The sequence below is a fragment of the Perissodus microlepis genome, chromosome 17 (assembly GCF_051167445.1).
Source record: "Perissodus microlepis isolate ML-2025 ecotype Zambia chromosome 17, ASM5116744v1, whole genome shotgun sequence".
Lineage (NCBI taxonomy): Eukaryota > Metazoa > Chordata > Actinopteri > Cichliformes > Cichlidae > Perissodus > Perissodus microlepis.
In genome coordinates this window covers 12,384,901-12,409,202 of record NC_140477.1, presented here as the reverse complement: position 1 = coordinate 12,409,202, position 24,302 = coordinate 12,384,901, and the positions used below count along the sequence as shown (strand labels likewise).

The following is a 24,302-nucleotide window of genomic DNA, read 5'->3' as shown; positions in this document are numbered from 1 at the left end:
ATACAGCTTAGTGTAATGTTAAGGTGTTTATTAAAATAGGAAAATTACAAAAGGTTACAAATTTCGGGAAAGATCACCAATATGAAACAAATCACTAACACAAAATAGCAGCTGTTATATTTTACAGTATACAAACATTTGAACAGAATGATCAAGGAATAAAAATACTCAAGTATGATATTTACAAAAATTACAATTTGTAATTTACAGAACGTATGAGGCTTTTTATATTAAGGAAAATTAAATAACAGCAACGGCACCTTAAGAGCATTCGTTGTGGTTCACGGTCTGCCACATGAGTATTGGTTTTAGCTGTTTAATCAGCCTTTCAGGAAGCTACCTTTCCATAAATTAGCCACTTTACAGACCTTCACTTTGATTGGAAACCTGTGTGAGACTATTAAAGGCTTGCATTCATACAATGATACTGAATACCGTTTGTTTCTTTACAAGAATTCCTGTGAATCCTGGCCAAATGACTTACTCACTGGTTAGAACATAAAACCCATTGACTTACAGCCAAATATATCATTTTTTGTGACTCTACTATAACATTTCCAACATGATATTTGCAGCAGTTATCTTAGAATTGAGAGTTAGAATTTTAGGTTTTAAATGCTGTTGCGACATGCACAAACATCCCCACAGCTACTTTGCTGCTGATAGCTGAGAAACACAAGGCCACTTGGGGCATCATTAGGTTAGGTTCTGGTTATTCTAAAGTTGTGGGAATGAGAGTCTTTTAAGCAAACCACATATTTATTTCTTCTAATCTGTGTAATGCTAAGTTGAAAGTGTCAAAAGTCAATTATGCTCTAATTTTTCATGTAGGGATTTTCCCCTCCCCTGATGATTTGTTCATCTTGTTTATCCCTTTGCATGGAACACCATTAATAACTAATATCAATGTTAAAGAAAAAATGTGACTAACATATTCACCTAACAGACAAAAGATCACTGGTTTGAGCTTGAAAGGACACACAAATCCCTCGGAGGGTGCAGGAAAATGTGTCAAATCAGATATGCACATCCATCCGCTGTAGTGACCCCTTATAAGGGATCAGCCGAAAGAAGCTTTATTAATATGAGCAAAAACTGGATTAATCAGCAACTCTTGTCAGGTCCTTTTATGAGCTAAAATAAAGTATAGAAGAGTGGCTGCAGTAGTTGTGCTACAGCAAGAACATCCCAGGTTCAAATCAACCAGCCAGCCTGTACCTGAGTAGGTTTTCGCCGTGTGCTCCAGCTTCCTCTTCCTCCATATTAGGTTAACTGGAGATGCTAAATTGGCTGTAGGAGTGAATGTGAACTTAAATTGTAGTCTGTCTCCTTCACCCCATTTCAACTATCACTGCCTTAAGAAAATATCCCCCCTCCTCCTAGATTCAAAATTTACCTGTGGGCAAAATAATACCATGAAACAAAGATCCTTGATTTTAAAGTTTGGCCATATGAGGCATATATACCTAATATTCTGCTCTGGTCTGTGTTATTTAAATGTCAGGTTTACGCCACAGTTATTTAAAAGTCTGTAATTCTTCGAAACAAGAAATTATCATCAAAATATCACGTGGAATTACGAATTCGTTTTGGAACAGTTTTTTTCATTTAGAAAAATAAATATACATTACTTAGAAGCAACCAGTCTCTTTAAATATTAAACATACTTAAGCACAAATAAGCCAATCTGACATTACCGAGTGACCCAAAAATATTCCAGATCTATAAGACCTATAAATTTATACAGCACAGCAGAAACAAAACAAATCTGCAGGTATCCACATACAGAATCGCTTTCCATGAAACAAAACAAAAAAACTATAAAATATCCTACTGACCACACACAGCCCGCCAGGGGCCACAGTTCCCTCCAAACTGGAGACCAAATAGCCATGTTATATTTGGCATGGCTCTTCTTTCTCTCATGCTACAAATATTAGCATAAGATTTGGAGCAGTTTGCTCAGTCTTACTTAGACCCTCTCATGGGGAAAACTAATAGTTACAGCTAACTGGGGAAAAGGTAGTTCAGCTACTGCACACAGTTAGCACTGCCAGGCTGAAAGGCTATTTTCTCAAAGGGAACATAATAGGCAGATTGTAATGACATTTTCACGCATATATTTTCTTTTCTGGGACATGGACACCTTTAGTTGCTGTGATAATCACCTTAATACCAGATAAGTACCTTTTTTTGTCATGAAGGCCACATTTATGTCAATCCACATCGCTTGTGTTTAAGATAAAAAGACCAGCTCGACACTTAAAAAAATTCTTCTTCTTCATCTAAAAAAAAAGAAAAGGTCCCAGTCAATGAAGGCTACCTAAAGTGATAACCACCAAAGAGTTGGGTTCAAGTATATTCCAGGAGATAATACTGAATCACAAGTGTCCTCCTCACTGTCATTGTTTGCATGGCTTCAGAAATTCTGAACATGTCAAAAAAACAATTTGCACGCCGTTTATGTGCACAAGACTTTGATTTTGAAAATGGTATCGAGCTTCAACGCCGAGATCTCCTCGTTTGCAAAATCGAAGAATGGGCGAGAACCAATTAGATGCATCCAGTCTCCAATTTCTAGTTTATGTCATCTACAGATGGCGACAGATTCCACCATAAAATCCAAACTTGTCACTATCATACAGTCATTTTCTGTATGCCACCCAATAATCCATGTTGGAGATTTGTGGCCCAAGTTCCTCTGCCAGCTCTTGCAAGCTATGGTAGTCCCCTGTGGGTTGCTTTTCACACCACGCCATTAATTTCTTTACACATTCGGGTAAAGTCTGAAGACTTTGTATATCCACTCTGAGTAGAAAGCAACATTAACAAAAAGTGCTGGCTGTGATGAGGCACATTTTGTCCTTTGGATGCTCACACCAATTATGACTTTGCGCTCATGTTCCTGGCAAACCAGTGGGCCACCGTAGTCCCTCTGCAAGAACAAAATAAAGACAGACTGTGGATTAGCAATAATTACACCAAAGCAAGTCTATAGTAATAATAATAATAATGATAATAATATAATGCTTAAAATATCAGTTCACCCACAAAACAAACATATTTTTCCATTTAAGCCTTACTGGCTTCAAAAGGCTTAGGTGTTATTTGGCTCTTTAAAACACCTGCTGCTCAACAAAGGGAACTATTTCTTCAGTAGAAAGTAGTTCCAATAAATGGTGTTTGTTACACAATTGTGGTGAAATGAACCTTTAAGCACCGAGCATTCAGTTCACATCCATGTTGTTTTGCTTCAGGATGCATTTGGCGATTTGAGATCCTTACATCACACACGCCTTCTCCCCTTTTCCCGCCAGCACATATTCTGCTTTCCCCGGCGTCTTCTTTGATTTGCGAGCACATGTCGTTTTCCACCATCGGCATGATTACAGAGTTAAGGGCTTCATCGTGTCCAGTATCTGCACAGAGAAGGATACAAAAAACACAATAAGCAACTTGTAAAAGGAACAGTGTTTTTTTTGTCATTAAAAAATAACATGGAAAGCAGCATGTGGTTGAAAGAAGGCAGTACTTTTGGTTTCCCCCCATCCATACATGGTGCAGTTGGTGCCTTCAGGGATGCGACAGTCTTTCACGGGAAGATGAATGGTGGATGCACCTTCAGACACAGGGGCAGGACTAGAACCAACAGAAATCATCACAAATAAAAGCCAAAGCATGTTGCACGACCTTTCTTTTTACATTTAAAGCACTCACAGTATTTTATATCACTGTCTTTTTCTTTAACTAGAAGCATAAATCAGCTGACACTAGCCACTAACTGAGCACTTACTCTGCTAGCTTCAACATTACTAGGTTGGAGCCATCTGGGCCACAGATCAGGCGAGAGACTCGTAGTCGCGGTCGGTTTTTAGACTCATCGAGGTGATGCAGACCGACCTGCACACTGTAATCCCGGAGGTCTGGAACGCTGATGATTACAAGAGTCAGTGTAAGACAGAGTCATACAGTTTTTTTTGAGTCGTACAGTGGATTACAGCCAAACGATGATTCAACTGACCGGATTCAATAGGAAATCCTGCCCAGATCTAGAGCAGCCTTTCTTTTAAACAAATCTCACAAAACTGTCTTTACAAATACTACTTTTTTTTTTAGTTAACACATTCCACTAGCTCTTGATATTTTTCAAAAACACACTTACTTTCTTAAAATAACATTTCCTGAATGCCAAATATGTATTTTTTTCATAGAGAAAAAAGCCAAAAAAACGGCAAGGCCTCAAGCACCTCGAGGCTCCCCGCTAAATCAAAATATCTGCTAAAAGCTGCTGATCTACACCATATGTATTACTTGCAGCATTGCACATTACTACAGAAAAAAGGGATCTTTTTTTTTTTATCAAAGCCAGTGCTACACATGACAGAGACATTGCACAAGGACAATATGATTAGTTCTGACATAAGCAACTGCAGGTTAAACAGCAGTCCAAAACATGCGGTCCCTATCTCAGGTCAAGTCTGTCTGGCTGTGCAGCCTTTAAGCAATTATAGATAGAAGCAGCAAAGGAAGCGTTTTTAAAGAAAGAAAGTAAAGTCTGAAAAAGGAGAGAAAGTACCAGGAGGTGAAGCACTGCTGGTCTGTCAAAACCCAGTTCTCTCTGATTAGTGAGCCACCACACAAATGGACCTTCCTAGGAAAAGGTAAGAAATAAAATGGATCGATCACAGTACACAGCATAAACATGGATGAAGGTCTAGGCTTCTAAAGAACAAAGACTGAAAACCACTTACTGTCTTTGGATGCTTACAACCCAGCTGCCATCTGTACCTCGCACTTGATGTCCTCCAACTATTCTGGTGTTTATGTGCACAAAGCATGATATCTTGGGCCTCGTTTGAACTAAACAAGGAGATATAATTGATACTGTGAGTTAGACAGATGTAGTTTTTTAACATTTCCATTGGAAAATATTTATTAAAACTTCAAAAGGAAACTATTTGTTCAGTTAGGTAAATATCAACAGACGGACTTGATCTACAGAGAGAGAGAGTTACAGGGGAAAGGAAGGAGATCAGAGATAAGCACATGAGCAAGAGGACCATTTTTGGTAAAAAGAAAAAAAAAAAGACATACTCACTATTTGTCTGAGGAGCCTTTGTAGCTGAATCACCTGATGTAAGTAAAGCAAAGTACAATATGAACATACACCCCACAGCAGCAGGGAACATACAAAACATGAAACCTGAGTGAATATGACAGCCTTTTATACTTTATAAAGGCTTATCTCTGGATCGAAATAATTGCTGGAGGCTATATTAGTCAGCAACCGCAACAAATAGATTTGCTCGAGACCTTAAAACTTCACGGAAGACGTGTTTTACATTATGGAAAATATTCAATGCAGCTTTACTGAAACCAGCCAAAGAACATGCAGGGTCCAGTGGCCCAAGTGTGTGTTTCCTCAAATGAAATGGCAACAGACTTTCGCATCTGTTTGCTGTTTGAGCATTGTGTATTCTCTGCCAATTGGACTAAACCACAGCGAACAGATTACGTAAGCCGCCCAGAAAGCTGTGCAAGAAAACAATTATGATATTTTGGTTGAAGTCAGTAAAGGCTACGAAGCTAAATCACTTGTGTTATTTCAATGTACTACACCCACACATCAGCACTTCTTCTGTTCTAAATGTCATTACATGTTCTTTCAGATGTCCCATTTAAACAGTCCCAAAGGCTCTGAAAACGTCTTCTTTGTTTGATAAAAAGGAAGCACATTTAGTACCCCTCAGTTTCATAACAAGCTTCTCTGCCTTTAAAGACAGCCATGTTTTTGATTTGCGAGCAATGCTTCTCTCCTGGGTGTTACAGACTACCTAACACAGCCTTGCTGGTTAGCTTAGCACAAAATTAAATAGGGACATATATTCCTAAGCAGCCTTTAAAGCTTTTAAAAGAAGGTAATGCCCAAGTGCCAAAAACTGCAGTTGCTCTAATGGACACTTAAGACAGGTTCAGAAAGCCAATCGATCCGCAAAGGCCAAAGAGGGTACAAAACATGGATGTAGCTTCTGGGTATGAAAAATGAACCCAGTACAGAAAGTCATTAGCTAAAGATTTTTAGCCAATAAGCTTGTGGTTTAAGTCAGACCCACCCTTTATAATCACATCTTTTTTCATAACCAAGATGGTGATCATTCATCTTGAGGTTTCAAAAGTGATCCATCTATTACACTGTGCATGCATACACTCCCATGTTAAATGCCCAACTTTGAAGCAAAAATAAACACGTTTACAGCAAAGAATGAAAATGATTTGATGGCTAATAGCTAACATTTACACTGACTGTATGGCGGTGTTTCTTTTTATATATTACCTAAGTTATAAACATCGAATTTATGACTTAAATGTAAGCATTAGGAAGGAGTTGGCTGCCAGAAATGATGCTGTTTTGCTTTGTTTGGGTTTGGCTGCAGTTAAAGTCACTCGGGTACATAGTTTTTACTTTAAGCTTTTTGTCATTAGCCAAATAATAGCATCTCATTTAATATAGTGAATTACAGAACCAATTACAAACCAAGCTAGTGTTAGCTGGCAGCTCTGCAGGTTTGCCTTCTCTCAAATATCATCACATCCAACATCAAAAAGCCCAAAATGACTATGGCAAAATTAAATATTTGTGGCTTCAAAGCTGTGGCCTCCAAACCACCGGATGATATAATAAACATCCATCTGTTCTGGAAAGTCAACAGTTATATCACACTTGTTTAGTATGTGTGGGTATTTAGTATTAGTATGGATGAGTTGTGGTCCTGTTGGTCTTTGGCTCTTAAGCATGCATAATCAAAGCTTATCAGATATTGGCACTGACTACACATTTACATACACACATACACAGATATATTTCATTCTCATTCTACTTGGGTAAACACAGATATTATCTACTTACCGAAACTTACATAGGGTAAATGTTTATTTAAGGAACTCACAGTGTTTTAGTTTACAGTAATCCCAGGCCAGGCGGTTATTTGGACTGGTGTAACACCAGGGGCCGTGTCTGTCGCGATCTGGGTTCCTGCAGTAGTTCTTCTCCAGCCCTACATGGGACACCGTAGAGTGAGAATCCCCACTGTAAAACACACAAATACAGATTATCATATCCCATGTGTTATTTTGCAGAAAGACAAAAACTAATACTGGGTCATATCTCATAAAGGTGGGCACATGTGTACACGGAGTTGCACAAACGCTGTCAGGCACATATATTACATACACACGAAAGTAACCGTGGAATGCCTAGAAAATTCTGACTCTGGCTCTCCTATAATGCAATGAATCCTCAACATTTGCTGCTTAGCCTGTAGAAGGAAACGCAGAGTTTTGCGAAGAGTGCTCATGGGAGTTCAAAAGTATGCAGTCTAAGCGTTCAGCAGGGTTCAGACCAGCAGGAGCCACATCCTCTATGGAATGATGCAGTTTTGCTTCTGATTTGTAGGAATTTATATCTAATTGTGTGTCATCTAAGCCATCCACAAGACCCGTAAAAAAACAGTTACTTGGTAAGAGTTCAGACACGCGCACACAAAAATGATTCTAATCAACTGATAATTTGTAAGGGGGTGAAGACAATTCTACTTCCCAGGAGAATGTTAAACAAGTTGTAGCTCTGAGCATGTTTCGTGGTATGACCCTGAGCCTTGAACAGAGTAGACTCGCTGGCTGCATTCTACGGGAGGGAGCTGATTGGCTTTGATCTACTTTCCTAAGAAAGCACTTCCTGGGGTCAAGGGTCGGCTCTGGAACATGTCCATCTGTCTGTGCCATTTTGGCTTTTAAAATTCCTGTAAATTAAGTAATTCCAACAGGCTGACTTCAGCGTGAAGTAACGGCCTTGGAGCGGGCAGTCTTTCCCCCAGTATGGGTCACTTTGAGAGCACCCTCGGGTTTCCTCTCGTCAGCTAGATGAATAATAATTGGACCTGGTATTGACCCCTGTGGAACCCCTGATTTCCTCTTGCTGTTTGTTTTCAGTGCTTAGCCTCATTCATTTGAAAGGGATTTTCACAAGGCAATGGGAGCTAAGTTGTCAACAAACACTCATCAAGTGAGCTGAAAAGAATGTCAATCTCTCTAGGAAACAGTTGCAGGGTTGCTCGGTACAGCTGGAGTTGCACTGGGAGCCAACAACAGAAATGCAACAAAAGTCTTTGCAGAACAAATTATTTCATTACCTGTTTATGTGATGTGACCAGTCTGCACAGGGAATCCCCGATCGAGTTATGGATAAAGTGCCCCGATAAGTCTCTCCATTCTCTTCATAACACTCTGAGATAGAACAGGATAAAATTATTCAGATGACTTTGTTAAAGCGCTAAAGCTTAGTGAGCCCAACAGCTGGTTAAACACCTCTTCATGTTGTTGGAATACTCACAAACACAAATTCATGTACTTGCAGAGACAGAGAAAGAATTTGGGTCTATGCTTGTCTTTGTGGTTTGGACCATTTAATATTATGGGCCTCTGTGTAAACGGTGTCTCCCAAATCTCATTATTTCTGGTCTTAAATAGAATCAGAGAAGGGTCTTTAGTTGCAAACTGACTGGCTGCTTTGAGACGTGTGTGTTCTACAAAATGCAAAGCAGAGAAACATGGGAAATGACAACGAGCAGCTATTGCCAAAGTCTGGTGTTGTTATTCTTGCATGAAATGGAATTCGTTGGGCAGCCCGTTGCCAAGTGGCTCAGTCTTATGAGAGCAGTATTCTTCTACTTTACAAAAGCATGACATCTCTTTTAAAACATCTGTAGTTTGGAATTCAACATGGAAATTTCCTAGTAATTGATTGAATGTACTTTGTTATTTACTTTTAAAATATTCTAGTAATTTTAGAAGAAAAGATTGACACTTTTGCAAATATATATTCTCAAAATTAAAGACTGAAGAAAGCAATCTGGCCCTGTCTGAAAGCAACAACATTTAACACTTTAGAATGTGTTTCTTTAAACTGATATAACAAAAAAAAAAGATTTAACAAAGCCGATTTTGGCTTTATGTCAAATGAACCTGGCTTTGAGCCATAACCTTTACTCAAAAGTGATGACAAGACTCTAAGTTGTTTTTACAATACATTTTTTTAAAAACTAGATAAACATGATTGGCTATGCTTGCTGTTACTCCCTTTTTTATACAAAGCAAACAACTGCATTCCCAAAAACATTGAGCAATTCTCAGAAATTAATTTTCATAGAATTTACCTGCTTTTTGTGTAGCCTCTGCACCACATCTGGGGATGTGGGTGCAATTGGCTATCCTCTGATTAGGGTTTGTAGTGAAGCACCATGGGTAATCTGCACCATCAGGATTGCGACAGTAATTCTCTCTGAGGTCTCTATAACACACACACAAACTACAATTTAAATGATGATGCCGATGATGGTGTTAAATGCACAAAATACTCTCGCGTACTCTTCTTGACATTCCTGTTAGAAGTGAATCCATGCTGTCAGCAGCTATGAAGCAGCCGTTACTCACTTGCATTTGTAGTTCTGCGGAAGAAATGAGTGGCTATGTGGGAACTGGGAATCCCAGCGCTGACATGTCACACCTTCCGGGGTGACATTCATTGTGCCTTGGTAGTCTGTGCCCTTTCCCTGGACACAGGAAGTTGTTACTTCAACATCGGAGTCCTCGGTAGGGTCTGAACCTGAAACAGATAAATGTCATTGTAAGGTGGAAGCATGCAAAAAAAGAGAAAGTCACTGAAAAAGCAAACTGTAGTCAGGAATGAGGGAGGAAGAGAAGGAGGGGAATATTAATCCCTACAAGAATGTGTCATGTTTAACCTAGAGGCAGATGATCAAAAACAGTAGCCCTTTCCCCTGCTTGTATAGTAATAGAAACTTACTGTGTGTTCATACCAGTGGTGCCTGACATTCTTTCACGTATGGTCATCCACAACAATGAGAAGTTGGTTAACTTGCTGACAGAACAAGTCGCAGAGCTCGAAGCCTGATCTTATTTATACCTTTGCTTCAAAATTAAACACTGACATTATGATTCTTGTGAATTTCTCTATTGCAGGCCAACTAAAGAAAATGGCAACAAACCCAGTCTGATTTGGTCGATATTATCCACTGGCAGACTATTCCAAACATCTTTAGATGGAATTCTGGTGTTCCGCATAGCAGCGCAGGGGTAGCACTACACAGTGAGCAATTTCCAGATTTCTGTCTTTGTTTCTTTAGCCTTTGACAAATGGGATGGGAGAAGATGGAGGAGGCGAGGGAATGTTTTGAGGTTGAAACGAGAAGGCGGGTGGAAAAGGATTCTTTGGCTTGATGTAATGCATGCCAGTATCTGTGTGCACAGTGTAGCACAGGTCAGTGGTTTTTATCTTTCTAAGGGCAGGCATTGAGGGATACACACATCTGGACAAATGCAGATGCTCGCTGTAAATCATAACCTGTACAGTAAAGTCAATGCGTGTATGTGTCTGACAGAGACAAAGAGATATGCTCTGTGAGGTTGTGGGTGTGCATATGGGAATATTTCAATGCAAATTCTCCAATTTCGCAACATCTTTTCTAATTTCCATTGATTTCCTTTTCCCTCTGTCTTTTCAATTATATATAAAGGCAACATGTTATATATATATATAAACTAAAAAAAAAAAAAAAAGTTTAACTAACATCCAGAATACAACAGTGTATAACAGACACATACTTTAATTACTGAATTTTATATATATATATTTATAGGGAGAGAGAGTGGGTGGAACAACATGCAATAAAGGGCCCAGCGTGGACTATAACCCAGGCCCCTGGAGAAGACTTTGGGCAAATGGTTCATCTGCACAACCCAGTTAGCTATACCTGTCTGTGATAAAATGCACATTCATACCTAGTATCACTCAGATTTCCACCTTCTCCATCTTCAAGGACAGTCATTTTTGATCAGTGAATGACCCTTTAACAGAAGGGTTTCCTTAGTGCAAAACCTGGAATCAGTAGGAACTGTCAAAGCAAATATCTCTACTAGCACCTCTTAAGCTCACTGTTTAACATTTTAGATCCAAGAGCCAACTTCTGGAGGCAACGCAAAGATGCCAAAAACTGCAATTCCTGGGTCCAAAAATGAATCAGTCAAAGGCACACATGTTAAAATGCTTAACTTCATGTTTACTGCCTGGTGTAAAAAAACAAAAACAAATTTTATATATATCATTTTCCCCTTTGTGACATATATATGGGTCTTTTTAAAAAAAATATAACTCCATTCATCCATCCATTCTCTTTGGCTCGCCGGGGGGATGGGGGGGAGCCTGTCCCACCTGTCTTAGGGCGAGAGGCAGTGTACACCCTGGACAGGTCGCCAGTGCTGCAGGGCTAACACATAGAGACAGACAACCATTTGCACTCACATTCACACCTATGGGCTATTTAGAGTTACTAATTAACCTAACCCCACTAACTGCATGTCGTTGGACTGAGGCAGGAAGCCAGAGTACCCGGAGAGAAGACCATGCAAACATGAGAAAAACATGCAAACTCCACACAGAAAGACCCCGGGCTGACGGTGGAAGGACCTTCTTGCTGTGAGGCAACGATTCCACCTCATTCCTCATCTGTTTAAATTGTATAAAGGCTCAAGGTTATGCATTACAAGGGGCTTGGCCGATGTGAGCCACAAACAGGTGCCAAGTACACTTCTATCTGTCTGCTAGAGTTTGGGAAGACCTTTTTTTTTTTTTAACATAATCTTTATGCAAATATCTGACAACAAATATGTTTCGGAGTGTGCTTACTTGTACTAAAAGACTGTACAAGAAGTCTGTTCTAAGTATATTGTATTTACCACCAAGAACAAAGATACTACTGTGTCTGTTAGATGCACTCATACGAATGTGCTTTGCTAGCGTAAAACTACGATCTCTTGTCTAATCTTGGTTAGCTGTGGGAAATCATGGCAGATGGCAACAGCCATAATGTGAAAGTTAAGGCATCAAAACAAGAGCCCACCAAAAAAGTGTTACTTTTATGGCCACACAATATAATTCACATCCATCATTCTCCTGTTCAACAAATCATCCCTTTACCCAACATGCCCTGTAAGGAAGCATATGCAACTGTTTTGCTCTTTGTGCATTATTTCAGGTCTTTTCTCTAATTTCTCTATAAAATTGCATCATTTTGCAATCAATGTTCACACCACTGAAACAACTTTTAGACTTTCCGATTGCAATGTGCGGTATTTTGGCATAACAGCCTCTATTGTAGTCCTCCACTTTATAGCCCCAAATGGCTTCAGTAAAACACTTCAAGCTTTGTGAAGTTATAACTGCCCTCTTGCAAACAGCCTATTTAATGTCCCTTGCTGAGGTAGAATGACTTGGAGCAAACGCCCACATGAAAAAACCATCCGGATAAACAAAAGTCTTCTGAGACTTTGCTGGGGAGAAGGGGACCTTTTTTTTTTCTTTTAGCTCAGTTGACCACAACTGCTCCAAAGACACCAAAACTTGTATGTATCGATTCCCTGTTGAACATTTAAACAACTTGCTTGTGGTAAAAACCAAATCCAAAAACCAAAGCTTGCTCAATCATATGTTCACTTCTGAATCCTGTATTACATTCTTACATGTGTGACACATAAATGCTGCAAGGGTAATGCATTTTGAACCAATATAAAGTCATAAATCTGAGTAAAACAATAATTTGTTGCTCTCAGTTTGTTTGAAGACTTTGTCCTCAAAGCCCTAGCCTCAGATTTGGAGTATATACAGTGCACAGTCTCTTACCACACACAGTGATGTTACAGTACTCCCATGGAGTTTTGGGATCCATGGTGTAACACCAAGGACGGAGGCGGTTATTCGGGTTCCTACAGTAGTTGTCCTTTAAATCTTTGTCCCGATACCTGAAAAGAGGGACAGAGAATGTTAAAAAAAGAAGGTGGATTTAAATAAGCCATAACAAATCATGAGATCTACCTCTGTGTCATGGATGTTTGCTGTTGTTATCTGTGAGAAAGATTACTATGTGATCTGCAGCTTACTTCTTGGGCTGGAAGGGGTGTTTGTGAGGCCTTGCCGAGTCCCATCTCTGGCACTCTTTGCCACTCTCTGTATGGTCCATTTTGCCCCGGTAATCCTCCCCGTTACATGTCATGCAGACATCTGTCAACAAAGAAGCAACAGTTATCAAAATGTTCTTTTGCCTATGAAGGAAATCGAAAAAGAATCGTGTCTTTTAGAAAAAAATGAACCACGCAACGGATGAATCGCCTTTGGTTTTATTTGTCTAAATCTTATTTTCTAGTGCTAATACTTCATGGGTCTCACCTTCTGAACACTGTGGTATGCCACACTCCTCAGCTCGTACATTGGGATCTGTGGTGTAGCACCACGGACCACCGGGATCGTTGTTAGGATTCCGACAGAAGTTGTGCCTCAGGTCTTGCGTCGGGTACCTATCTGGATAAAACCTACAGGGGTGTAGACACACATAACTGAAAGTGTTACCTGATACTGTAAGCTGTATAAATACATTTCTGGGAGTACTTGCACACTTGACTGCTCTGGTTTTGTTTACGGTACCACACCTGCACGCTAGTGCTCTCAGTAACAACCCAAATAAATTCAAAAGGCATTTACATTACGACGTATGCCTCCGCTCTGTGAAATACGATAGCAAGACCGGGTTACATTTTACATCCTCTCGCAGCAATCTTATGCAAATAAGGCATCAATATGCTTCCTTTAGCCAGATTTGCACCTCCTGCACAATCGCCTTAGTGACTCCAACCACATCTCCCCTCCTTCAAGTATGAAGCAGCGAGACTGTCACAGCACAGCAATCTCCAATAGCACAGAACACCGTTATGCACCACTTGGAGCATCCCATGCAGGTCTTTTGCTGGCTGCCCTGTGAACATGTTTAAACCTAATCCCCAATGGCTCCACGTAGTGAACAAGACTTTAAGAAACAGAACCTGGACCGTCCAAGCAAGTCTGTACAGTCCGGGGATTCCCATACTGAATGGACAGTGTGGGAAATTTGTCTTCTTTCGTGGCAAGACGACCAAAAGCCGGTATGTCAGCAACTCCCTGATACATGCCGACCACTATCCCCCCTCCCACCCAGGGAGACATTGAAACAAGGCAGAAGAAAAAGTGAAAAGAAACAAGTGAAGAGACTGATTCCAGTACACACAAAAATCTTAATGGAGTGAGCAAAAGGGATTAAGTTCATTGTTTAACTAATGACGTAAGAAACAACTTGCAGGAACAATTAAAAAAAGTAAAAGAGGTAGAGGCCACCCTCCCTTTAGCAGCTTGTCTAAAAACTACCTCAGGCAATGACTCTTAAGGGAGTCTGCTCTGCTTTCCCCTTTATGCCCAGAGGCTTATGCAAGATTTCTCTAATAATGTACAACATCAGTCAGCCCAGAGGTGGGAGAAATCACAGGCATCTGACTTGGTCAAGAGAAGCAGAGTGCAAACAAGAACGAAAGGGAGGACCATTAAAACGCATAGTTTTACCTACATGTGTCAAAATATAACAGGCCATACACCAAGTTCTCACTTATGCATGTAGCCCAAACTAAAACAAAAACACTTGTTCCCCTCCAAAGCAGCAGTTTCCACGGGCCAAAACTCACATCTGCTGAGTGTAAATCAAAAGCTCAATAGACTGTATCTCGATCATAATACAGTATCCTTAATTTATAAATGGAATTACAAGGTTACTCACTTTGCAAAAAGAAAGAAAAGTCTGCATGTGCTAAAGCTCCGTAAAAAGGACCCGGCATGGGAGCAAGTTAGTCATAATGATGTTGTGCTAACAGATGTTGACCAGCTATTCATCTCCTTGCCAAAATCTGTTCCCAGCGGAGCACAGGCAGACACTATGTGCACATGCTTCATTCTCGGGGACGACTAAACATATTGGCTGGATTTGGGATAACACTCAAGATGAAATCTAGACCTGAAGTAACTGCTGCAAAATGTCTATCAATACCCACACCTGGTGGAACAATGCTGTGATTTAGTACTAGAGCATCCGAAGAATAAAGCAGTCGGAGATTAAAGCAAGCAGACCAAGACACAATTTATCTTTGTGCATAAATAATTACTTCTGGAAGCAAGGTGCAACGGGAAACTCTGTGCCGAAAGGAAATGATATAAAATTAAAGAAATTTGCTACTTCAGAGAGGGTATGAGAACTCAGTCTCATCTTTTAAATATGGCTACAGCTTAGTCTGGCTTGGCCTGACGCTATCCAAATGTGACAACATCTGTGAACCAGCACATCTACGCCTACAGCATTGCTCATTAATTAATAATTAAATCAACCATGCACAGCTGTATTTTTCTGTTTCCAATTTTTATGGTAAGCAAACTTACTGGTTTCATTTTTTCTTTTTATGGAAGCGCTGTAGAAACTTTTCACTGGCTCTGCCTCCATGTAGTCACAAGAATCTATGCAGTCTTGTGAAAAACTAACTACACTCCACCATTAAGTAGCTTGCAGAACCACCTTTAGCAACAACAACTCTGTATAACTTTATCAGTCTCTCACATTGTTGTGGAGGAATTCTGGCTCACCCTTCTTTACAGTGTTGCTTCACTTCATTGAGGTTTGCGGTTTAAGTACAGCTCTCTTAAGGACTCGCCACAGCATTTCAATCAGGTTGAGATCTGGACTTTGACTGGGCCATGGTAACACCTTGATTTTTTTTTTTCTTTTTCAGCTTTTCTGTTGTAGATTTGCTGCTATGCTTCAGATTGTTGCAGTTTCAGACAAGCATTGGCTCATATTTGACTCTTGAATTCTTTGATATACTGAGAAGTTCATAGTTGAGTCGCAGCCTTCAAGGTGCCTAGGTGCTGTGGCTTCAAGAGCCCCCATCATCACCACCATTTTGCTTGACAATCGGTATGAGGTTTTGTTGCTAGTTTCTTGCTAGTTTGCCAAATGTGGCACTGGGCATTTTGGACAAAGTCTCCTCTTTGGTCTCATCTGTTCAACAGATGCCTTTTAAGAAGCCTTGTTGTTTGTTCAGATGCCCCTTTGCAAAACCACAGTGGTTTCCATATGATTAGCTAACAATTTTAGCTGCTAGCCCTACTTGTTCACTCTTTCTGTAATAGCACTATCATGAAATGTATCATTTAACATTCTAACTGAGACCTATTAATTTTTACTTTGTGGATAGGTCTACTGTTAGACAACTGCTAATGCATACTTGTATCCATTTCAACCAAAGACTATTTTGTACTCTCACTGGTTTAATTGGTTTCTATATTATTAGCTAACAATTTTAGCTGCTAGCCATACTTGTTCAGTCTTTCTATAATAGCACTATCATGACATTTATCATTTAGCATTCTAACTGAGGCCTATTAATTTTTACTTTGTGGATAGGTCTACTGTTAGCCAACTACTAATGCATACTTTTATCTATTTCAGCCAAAGACTATTTTTTACACTCACTGGTTTTATCAGTTTCCATATGATTAGCTAACAATTTTAGCTGCCAAATGATTAGCTAACAATTTTAGCTACCGCACTGTTAACCTCCTAAGACCTGAACTCTTCCATGGCATGCATTTTTAATTTGTCTTTGATATTTGGACATATTGGGACCCAATGAATGTAAAAACAAAGAATTACCAGATTTTTTTTTCTTTTTACCCGATTTTTGTTTCTGAGAAAAATGAGATCCACATATGAGGATATTTGTTTAAAATTTCAGTAGAACAGTGGCAGTATAATGTCCTCGTAAGTGGCTATGAGGCCCTTGTAGAGCAAAATTTTGTATTTTGGTCTAGACAACCCAAAATGTGATGTCCACATATATGGACGCCAGATCCTAGGAGGTTAAATAAATGTTTTCGAAAACAGAAAAATAGTTCCCTGTTTTTTAGAATAATTTATCTCTGTGCAGTTCTAAGCGTGTTGCTAATCTCTTTTTCCCTATGTTTTGAAAGGTTAAACTTTCAAAGGTTAAACTACTAAGATGCTAAATATTTTCCATTCAAGAAAATCATAAATCAAAGCTGTAACTGTGCATGTGCCTGTAGCTGAGAGCATTCACTGACATCCCATTGGAAAAATTGGTAGAAAAACAAAAGAAAGTCCCTAGGGGTACAGATAAATGATTGCAATGTTATCTATTATTATTAATACGAAGAAAAATATTCCATTCTCCACGCTTGGCTGGACATCAGTGCACATTTCTTTCGGAGCCTTGGTTCAAACACTAAATATAGATAACAGGTGGAAGTCCCTTTCTGGGAAGGGAACCTCCTGAGAAATCACCCCTGCCCCACACTGATCAGTCAAGCGTGAAAATAATAGTTACCTGAAACTCAAATGGTGCGTGGTTCATTATGGTGGTAATTCTCACACAGCGGGATAGTCCCATGTTAGGTAACCCACTAAATCTTCCTTAAGTAAGCTCCCTGTGACCCTCCGAAAGTCAAAACGGTAGAAGTCCCCTTCTAACTGAGAAGGAGACTGGGACCATGTGCCAAATAAACAATGACAAAGGATTCAGAATGTGAATAACTGCTTCTTGAAATGAAAATAGGACTTAAGGGGAATGTGGAAGAAGGGGGGTAAAAATGGATCAACATTTAATTCTCTTGATTGTATTACTGACCTTGTATTTTCTCTCAGTAATATTGTGGCTTTGTGAGCTCAGCTGGACATCAGACAGAACATGACTTCAGTCTTTAAGTCTTTGCACCTTTTTTCTTTCATTTTTACCTCCATTCTACTTTTTTTCACACTGCACTTCTTCAAACGGTTATTATTACCCCCACCCCGCCGCCTTAGCTGCAGTTAAAATATCTTATAACTAACGAGCACCACTAATGAGGCCCTGGCACAGAACCATCTTTGCAAATTCACTGATTTTGCCTTGCTGTGCCTGGGAGAAAACATCTTCGGGGATACACCTGATGGTCTGGAGTGCTCCAAAAAAAATAAACAGCCCCACCGGGGAGGAGGTGGCTACATGTGTTGAAAGAAATCTGACTTAACTCTGGATAAACGTTCAACTGTCTCTGAGCCTCCGCCTTCCCTTAACCCCAGAGGTGCAAGGGGATGAACTGAACATCAATAAATCAGCTGCCGAGGCCTGTTCAGTGTCAGACACAGAGAAGGAGCATCCAGGAAGGTGGTGGAAGCATGGAGATTAGAGACGCAAGCTTTGAAGCCTGTTGTTTCAAATCTACAAGAATCTGGTAAGGGGAAGTGAATGATTAACATGTTCTCTTCCTTAAAAAAAAACCCCTCTGGGGTACAGCTGAGTAAGGCATCACAAGTAACTCTTCTTCCTCGAACACGATCTGAATGGAAAAATGCACTTGCTATTGACTTTCCTGTGTAAAAGACGGGACTCGGAGCATCCCAATTATAGCGTAAATCACATCAGCCGAAATGGCGCTTATAGCGAGTTACCAGGTAGGTTCCAGATGGGGCTGCGCTGCTCCCTTTCCCTTGCATTTCCTTCTCTGTATCTGTGATTGCTCACCAATAAAGGCATAAATTTTTAAAAAAGAGAGAGATGACTTACGTGTGCTCATTGATGTTATTATCTGACCAAGCTTGGCAAGTGATATTTGACTTTGTCCATGACCTCCTTCCTCTGTAGTTGTCCATGGTGCCAGTGATACACTCCCTTATGTAATCTAAATAACAGCAAAGGCATAAAAAAGTATATGTGTTAATTCAGATATAATTCCTGCAATTAAAAGTTAATTTGCCTTTACAGCCTTGACCTCCTGGAATTTATTTTCCCATATATGGTACATTTTGTATTTTTGTTTTTTCACAGCCAGCATTTAGTAGGTCCCAGCTTGTGTGTTATTCCCTAAACAGACGACTCCCTAAAGTTCATTAAATGTCACCGGGGGGAGCTTTTGTAAATTCTGTAGCACAGTCTAAAGTGCTAGATTCCATAGCTGACTCTTGAGAGAGCTTTGCGCTCTGACTGTAAGCAATGATTTTTTGTTGTTTATATTCCACTTAAGTCTTCGACGTGCTTTTGCATGCGACTTTCCCCGCTGGGGTGATTAAACAGCGGGGGGTGAGGTGGCTCGGTTCTTTTTATTGCATCAACAGAGAAACCAAAGACTTAAAAAACTGAGGAGCAATCAGCAATTACATATTTTGCCCGTGTAAATACCTCCCCGCACCTGAATGTTCTCATGAGAAAAAAACAAAAGCGAATTACATCGAGTTATTTTTGGGGCTTTGCCATTTACCTTTTTTTTCGTATAAAGTAAAGTTGATGTTGGCCTGCTTCTGCACATTGTTGGTGAAACGGTCAAAAGGAAGCAAGTGGCATTTCTTGCTGTGCCGCTGAAAGTTAAAGGCTCTGAAAAACACCCAGGAAGTAGTTGAGAGATAAACAACTGATAAAACAAGAAAAATGTGTAAATACCAGTAGGACAACAAGAGGACTGAGGAAACCTGGTTATAAAGAAACCATGTGCGGGAAATCAGATAAACACAGGAACTAAATATAATTCACCTGCAGTTGAAGTTTTTCTTCACTTTGCATTTCCGGGCACAGCGTTCCTCTGAGTTGCTGGTTCGTATCAATGGGAGCTGAGGACAGTCTGTGCAAACCAGCATGTGGCTTTCAGTCTTTTCATACCTCTGTAATAACTGACGAGACTTTCTGCAGCAACCTGCAAAACACAAGGACACAACATGAGATCTGCACATGTTAAAACATCCATTAGATCGGATAATAAGCCTGTTTACGCCAAGGATCACCTCATATGGGAGTTGTTCTCTGGTTTTTAACGTCTTTTTAACCTGTTTGAAGCATCCTCGTTTAAAAGCCAAGGCTTTTAATTTACAATGACAACATTTCATAGTTTAGCATCTGGCTGAAACCTTATCCTTAACCCTAGATGAAATCACTGCTTATCTTTTGGATTTTAAGAGGTTAAATATCATTAATATCGCCATAAAAGTTGCATATCTAACTTGTAAACCAATTTTGTTTTATTGTTGGACTTTGATAATATATAGCTGGCAACTACTTTTGCCCCAGAGATTTTTTTCAGGGTCTTCTGATATGACTGCACGTAAGCCTTAAACATTGCCGTCCTTGTGAACACTGTATAAGTGCTGGCTGGCGAGGACTGATTTAATCAGTGGTCAGTCTGGGAACCCATCAGCCCATCATCAGGAGTGATCAGTCCGATGACCCCTGGGGACAATACTATTTTAGGGCTCGCAGTATAGTCATTGTATAAGACTTGTTATTGTGTGTGTGTGTGTGTGTGTGTGTGTGTGTGTGTGTGTGTGTGTGTGTGTGTGTGTGTGTGTGTGTGTGTGTTTTGTGAAGGTAAATTATAAATAAATAAATATCTAGTTTGTGATTCTGGCAAATGTAATCCCTCTTTTGTTGTCTACATTGAATATTTACCTGCCTGTAACCAAGGTCCACTTAAAGGTGATGCTCAGTACTGCTTGGACTACAAGCAGAAAACACAAAGCTTCTAGCACCACATATTTTGTTCTGCACCTGAAGACTGGTCACAGATATCTTCGTATGAGAATGCACAATGTTCAGCTCTGTGAAGGCTGCTTATAAGACATTGAGGTGGCATTGCTCTTTGAAGCCATTAGCATTTAAAGCCTCACTCCACTCAGGGGTATTAATAGCATTTGGGCCGTCCTGGTAATCGGATAGATCACAAATTGTGCATGCCAATTTGTAACCACTGTTTTTGATGTGGGCCAGGGATCTTGGTTTCTATACTGCATCTTCATTAACAAAGTATAAAACCTTAGTCATGCACTGCTCTAATATTAGTGCTGTTATTAAGGAGCTACTGCCAAGAACTAAAGTTTTCTCATGGTGTCACCATTGAGGTTATCAGGCAGCGTGACTGCTGGTTTCAGCGAGTTGGCATCAAACAGGGAGAAAAGATGAAATTATTTCCCCATCATCCAGTAAACTGGGTGGCCAGCTGATGATGAAAACATCCTTCAAATATAGTTTGCTTCAAGCCTTGTGTTTGCTGGCACGTCAGCATCCACACACTGAAGTGTTTTGTGCAAATCTGGAGCTGTTCCAAGCTCAGCTGTTCTGCAATTCTTTAGATACAATGCGCAGCCTCAGCTGAAGTAACAGGTAAAGCAGGTTATGTTTCAGGATAAAAAATCAGTACGAAAAGTGGCCGGAAGCAAAGCCCTGCATCAGTCTGAGGTGCTTTAAATGAGCAGATTGGGCAGCCAAAAAAACAAAACCAACGGGGGGTGGGGCAGATCTTGTTTCATAGGAAAACTTTAACATCACTCATAATTTCTACAATATAGTAAAATTTTATGTATCAAATTTTATGCATAGTCTCTCAGCTATTGGCAATTGGCTGGATGCTCATGTGGAAAAATGGAAACGTTTCAAATACATAATTCATTCTTGCTTTATTTATAGGCATTTGTTGAGAGCTTTTTCCTAGAAAGAAGTACATCAAAAGGAAATTCTACCATCGGAACAATGTGGCATGATGCATATGAGCTCCAACTGGGTTCAAAAGCAGGACAAAACCATATTTTAAAGCCTAAATCCCCCTAGTGATGCAAATCATTCATTTTTACGGACTGGAAAAAGTTAAGATCCCGTCTTTCAGCAGTATGAAACCTTTCGGTAAAAGACGCTTCTGAACATCTTTAGATGGGTTGTGTGTCTGCTCACAATAGTTTCGAGTTTACAATTAAGAGCAAGTGCAACATAAATCACACCGGAAGATCTTATGCTACTGAATTACAGCTACACGCTCCTGTGCCAAGATCCGACACATGACGCTGTGTGTGTACTTAGGATATTGTAAACTGTGGAGCGTTTAGAGGCTCCTCGTGGTTGAAAATGGTTTTCGGGGAGGATGTGTTATTAATGTTTTTGGGCTCCACTGGACCACATCTGGCACGCATCACAGTGTTGTTTCAGCCCTGATGTCTGGCCAAGCTGCTCAATTAGATTTCACTTAGTCTCTTCCTCTCCTTGCACTCAGCTTTCTGCTATCTCCAAATCCTAAACATTTGCTGAGGTTGAAGATTATAATAAAAGGTGCTCAGTGAGTGAAAGACATCAGGTTTAATAAGAAGAGGCAGCCACAGGTTAGAGGAACAGCTCGGAGTATCTAGCTGAGCTTGAAAAATGCAGATAGCTAAGGTGAAATGCCAACACTCTGACCTCAGAAACTTCCACTTAGGTGCCCTTGAGCAAAGAATTTAACTCTCAGCTGGATAAGCGTTTTAGTCACGCTTTCCTATGTAACAATACCTCACTTTGTAATAATAATAATCATTATAAAGAACATAAATGTTAGGACAGTGCAGACGAAAATCTGTATTACATGAACAACAGGAAAGTAACAGGTTAAAGGTGCGCCTCTGTCTGGGAATTACGCAGACATTACATCTGCTTCAGAGAGCGCAAAATGTGGTAGTGGGCTCAGCAGCCAGATGTTAAACCCTCCACACACACACACACACACACACACACACACACACACACACACACACACACACACACACACACACACACCTCCCCTCCCTCACACGTATACGCACACACACCTTTTCCATCTCTCTATCGGGAGAAACGCACGAAAGGGCCAGCCAAAGTCCGGGCCGCGCATTACTTTCCCCTCACCTCCGGGCCGGTCAGATGTCAGGGTCGGCACCCCTGGAGGTGGTAACTACGGATTCAGTGGTCAGATGTCAGCGGGGCGGATGTGACTCTGGACAGCCACCAGATAATCAGCGCTTGGTGAATATAGGAGCAGCCCGCACGGTGCTCGTTTACAAGACCGGTTGTCGTGTGTGAACCCCAGGCTGTCTGGCATCCTCTCTATAGCTGGCATAAGCCCAACAGACACAGGAGTGTCTATTACTAAAAGGACCACGACCCATGAAAGATTTTCATGACAAAGAAGCAGATTCATTCCAAAAAAGTGCGCTGGAACGGGTTTGGAGCTGGAATTTAGAACCGTGCACGTCCTCAATGTGGAGGCAGAAACTTGTAGATCCCGTCTTAATTACAGAAACTTTAATCACACCAGTGTGAACTCTTGAGCTATTTGCTGTTAGAGCAGCAGGTAAAGTGAAAAGAGTGATGATTTCATTCAAAGTCTTAAAGAGCGCAAAGGTTATAAAAAGTTGATTCCTTCTAAAAAACAACAACAACAAATAAACAAACCAAAAAACAACAACGTAAGACATTATTATTTTCTCAGGAACTTTTCTGAAGGAGGTCTGTGATCAAGGTCATTCAATAGCACGAAGTATCATGGTGTGCAATTAAAAACTGATTATTTGTACAAAACGAAGTGCAGCTACAAACTTCAAGCAAAAATCACGACTGTCAGAATCCCCCTTAAAAAAAAATTAACATAGAATTTCTCCACCTTTCCCATTTCCAACTTTTCATTTTTCCCTGCAAGTTTCTTCACTCTCTCTAATTAATTCTCAATTTCTCTATTTATTTCTCACTTGAAAGCATGAAAAGCAGAGACGGAAAACAATCAGATTTCGGACAGTTCGTGCAGATATTTATCATCCACTGGAACCGTTCAAGTCCTACCTGTATCCACAATAGTGAGCAGAACACAGAGCAAAGCCTGATAAATCCAAACGTATGTCCTCATGGTTAAAGATTTGGGTGCAGGTTAGAATCCGGATTAAGAGAGCGACGCACTCGGAGCTTGTTTGAAGTTCTGAATGGCTGATGGTGAGCAGAAGACTTATCTTCCTCACACAGATGTCACCTTCCCAAAAACCCACACGTCCTCGGGTCAACCCCCTTTTTCTCAAGTTTGTACTATCAGCGTCTCTCTGCTGTCAAGCGCAGCAGGGCAAATAGCACGACTTCCGGTTAATCATTTCAAATTAAAACCAGATGCCGTTCTTTTTTTTTTTTTTTTTCAATTTTAAACGGAAGCAATGGATTACATTCATTCTACTGTTAACCAATAAATAAGGAAAAGAAAAACAAATTCATGTTACATATAATCCGTTTTTGGCAACTCATTTGGTGGTTGCTGTGTAGAATTTAACTTTTAACTTTAAAAAGAAGTTTATAAATTGTAAAGAAATAACTTAATATTGATTTATAGATTTGCTGTTAATCTGCCATCGACATGCAGGATGCAGTCTATTTTTATTTATTTCTAAGTTCATATAAACTACTTATTACTCGACTACATTAAACTCATTTATTAACATTTTTTTAGTAGTTACATTTAAAAATACTTTATGCATCATTTCCAAAAACAGACAGCTCACTAACTTTTGCACGTGGACCATCTGCTG

General features: G+C 40.0%; 1 protein-coding gene across 3 annotated transcripts; it reads right to left on the bottom strand.

Annotated features, from left to right (window-relative positions):
* Window positions 1-13: 13 nt before the first annotated feature.
* LOC146369272 (hepatocyte growth factor-like) lies at window positions 14-23,850 on the bottom strand. Of its 3 annotated transcripts, XM_084910420.1 has the most exons (18): window positions 23,575-23,850; window positions 19,501-19,660; window positions 19,232-19,344; window positions 18,541-18,655; window positions 13,298-13,440; window positions 13,012-13,132; window positions 12,755-12,873; window positions 9,490-9,661; window positions 9,213-9,364; window positions 8,190-8,283; window positions 6,948-7,087; window positions 5,099-5,131; window positions 4,752-4,860; window positions 4,577-4,651; window positions 3,794-3,931; window positions 3,533-3,639; window positions 3,286-3,419; window positions 14-2,935 (listed from the first exon to the last, which is right to left on the bottom strand). In XM_084910420.1, the coding sequence occupies exons 1-18, from the start codon at window positions 23,636-23,638 to the stop codon at window positions 2,768-2,770; spliced, it is 2,157 nt and encodes a 718-aa protein (XP_084766546.1). In that variant the 5' UTR covers window positions 23,639-23,850; the 3' UTR covers window positions 14-2,767. The 3 variants fall into 3 exon arrangements, with proteins under 3 accessions (XP_084766546.1, XP_084766544.1, XP_084766545.1); XM_084910418.1 differs by lacking the exon at window positions 23,575-23,850 and having other exon boundaries at window positions 19,501-20,222; XM_084910419.1 differs by lacking the exon at window positions 23,575-23,850 and having other exon boundaries at window positions 9,213-9,346; window positions 19,501-20,222.
* Window positions 23,851-24,302: the final 452 nt, after the last annotated feature.

Bases quoted from the DNA above. Each gene is read 5' to 3' on its own strand.
- LOC146369272 (XM_084910418.1), bottom strand. From the start codon at position 19,850: ATGAAATGTTGTCATTGTAAATTAAAAGCCTTGGCTTTTAAACGAGGA. The intron at 19,345-19,500 runs GTGAATTATATT...GGTGTTTTTCAG, and splicing joins AAGAAAAACTTCAACTGCAG to AGCCTTTAACTTTCAGCGGC. The intron at 18,656-19,231 runs GTAAATGGCAAA...GCTGTTATTTAG, and splicing joins TACTTTATACGAAAAAAAAG to ATTACATAAGGGAGTGTATC.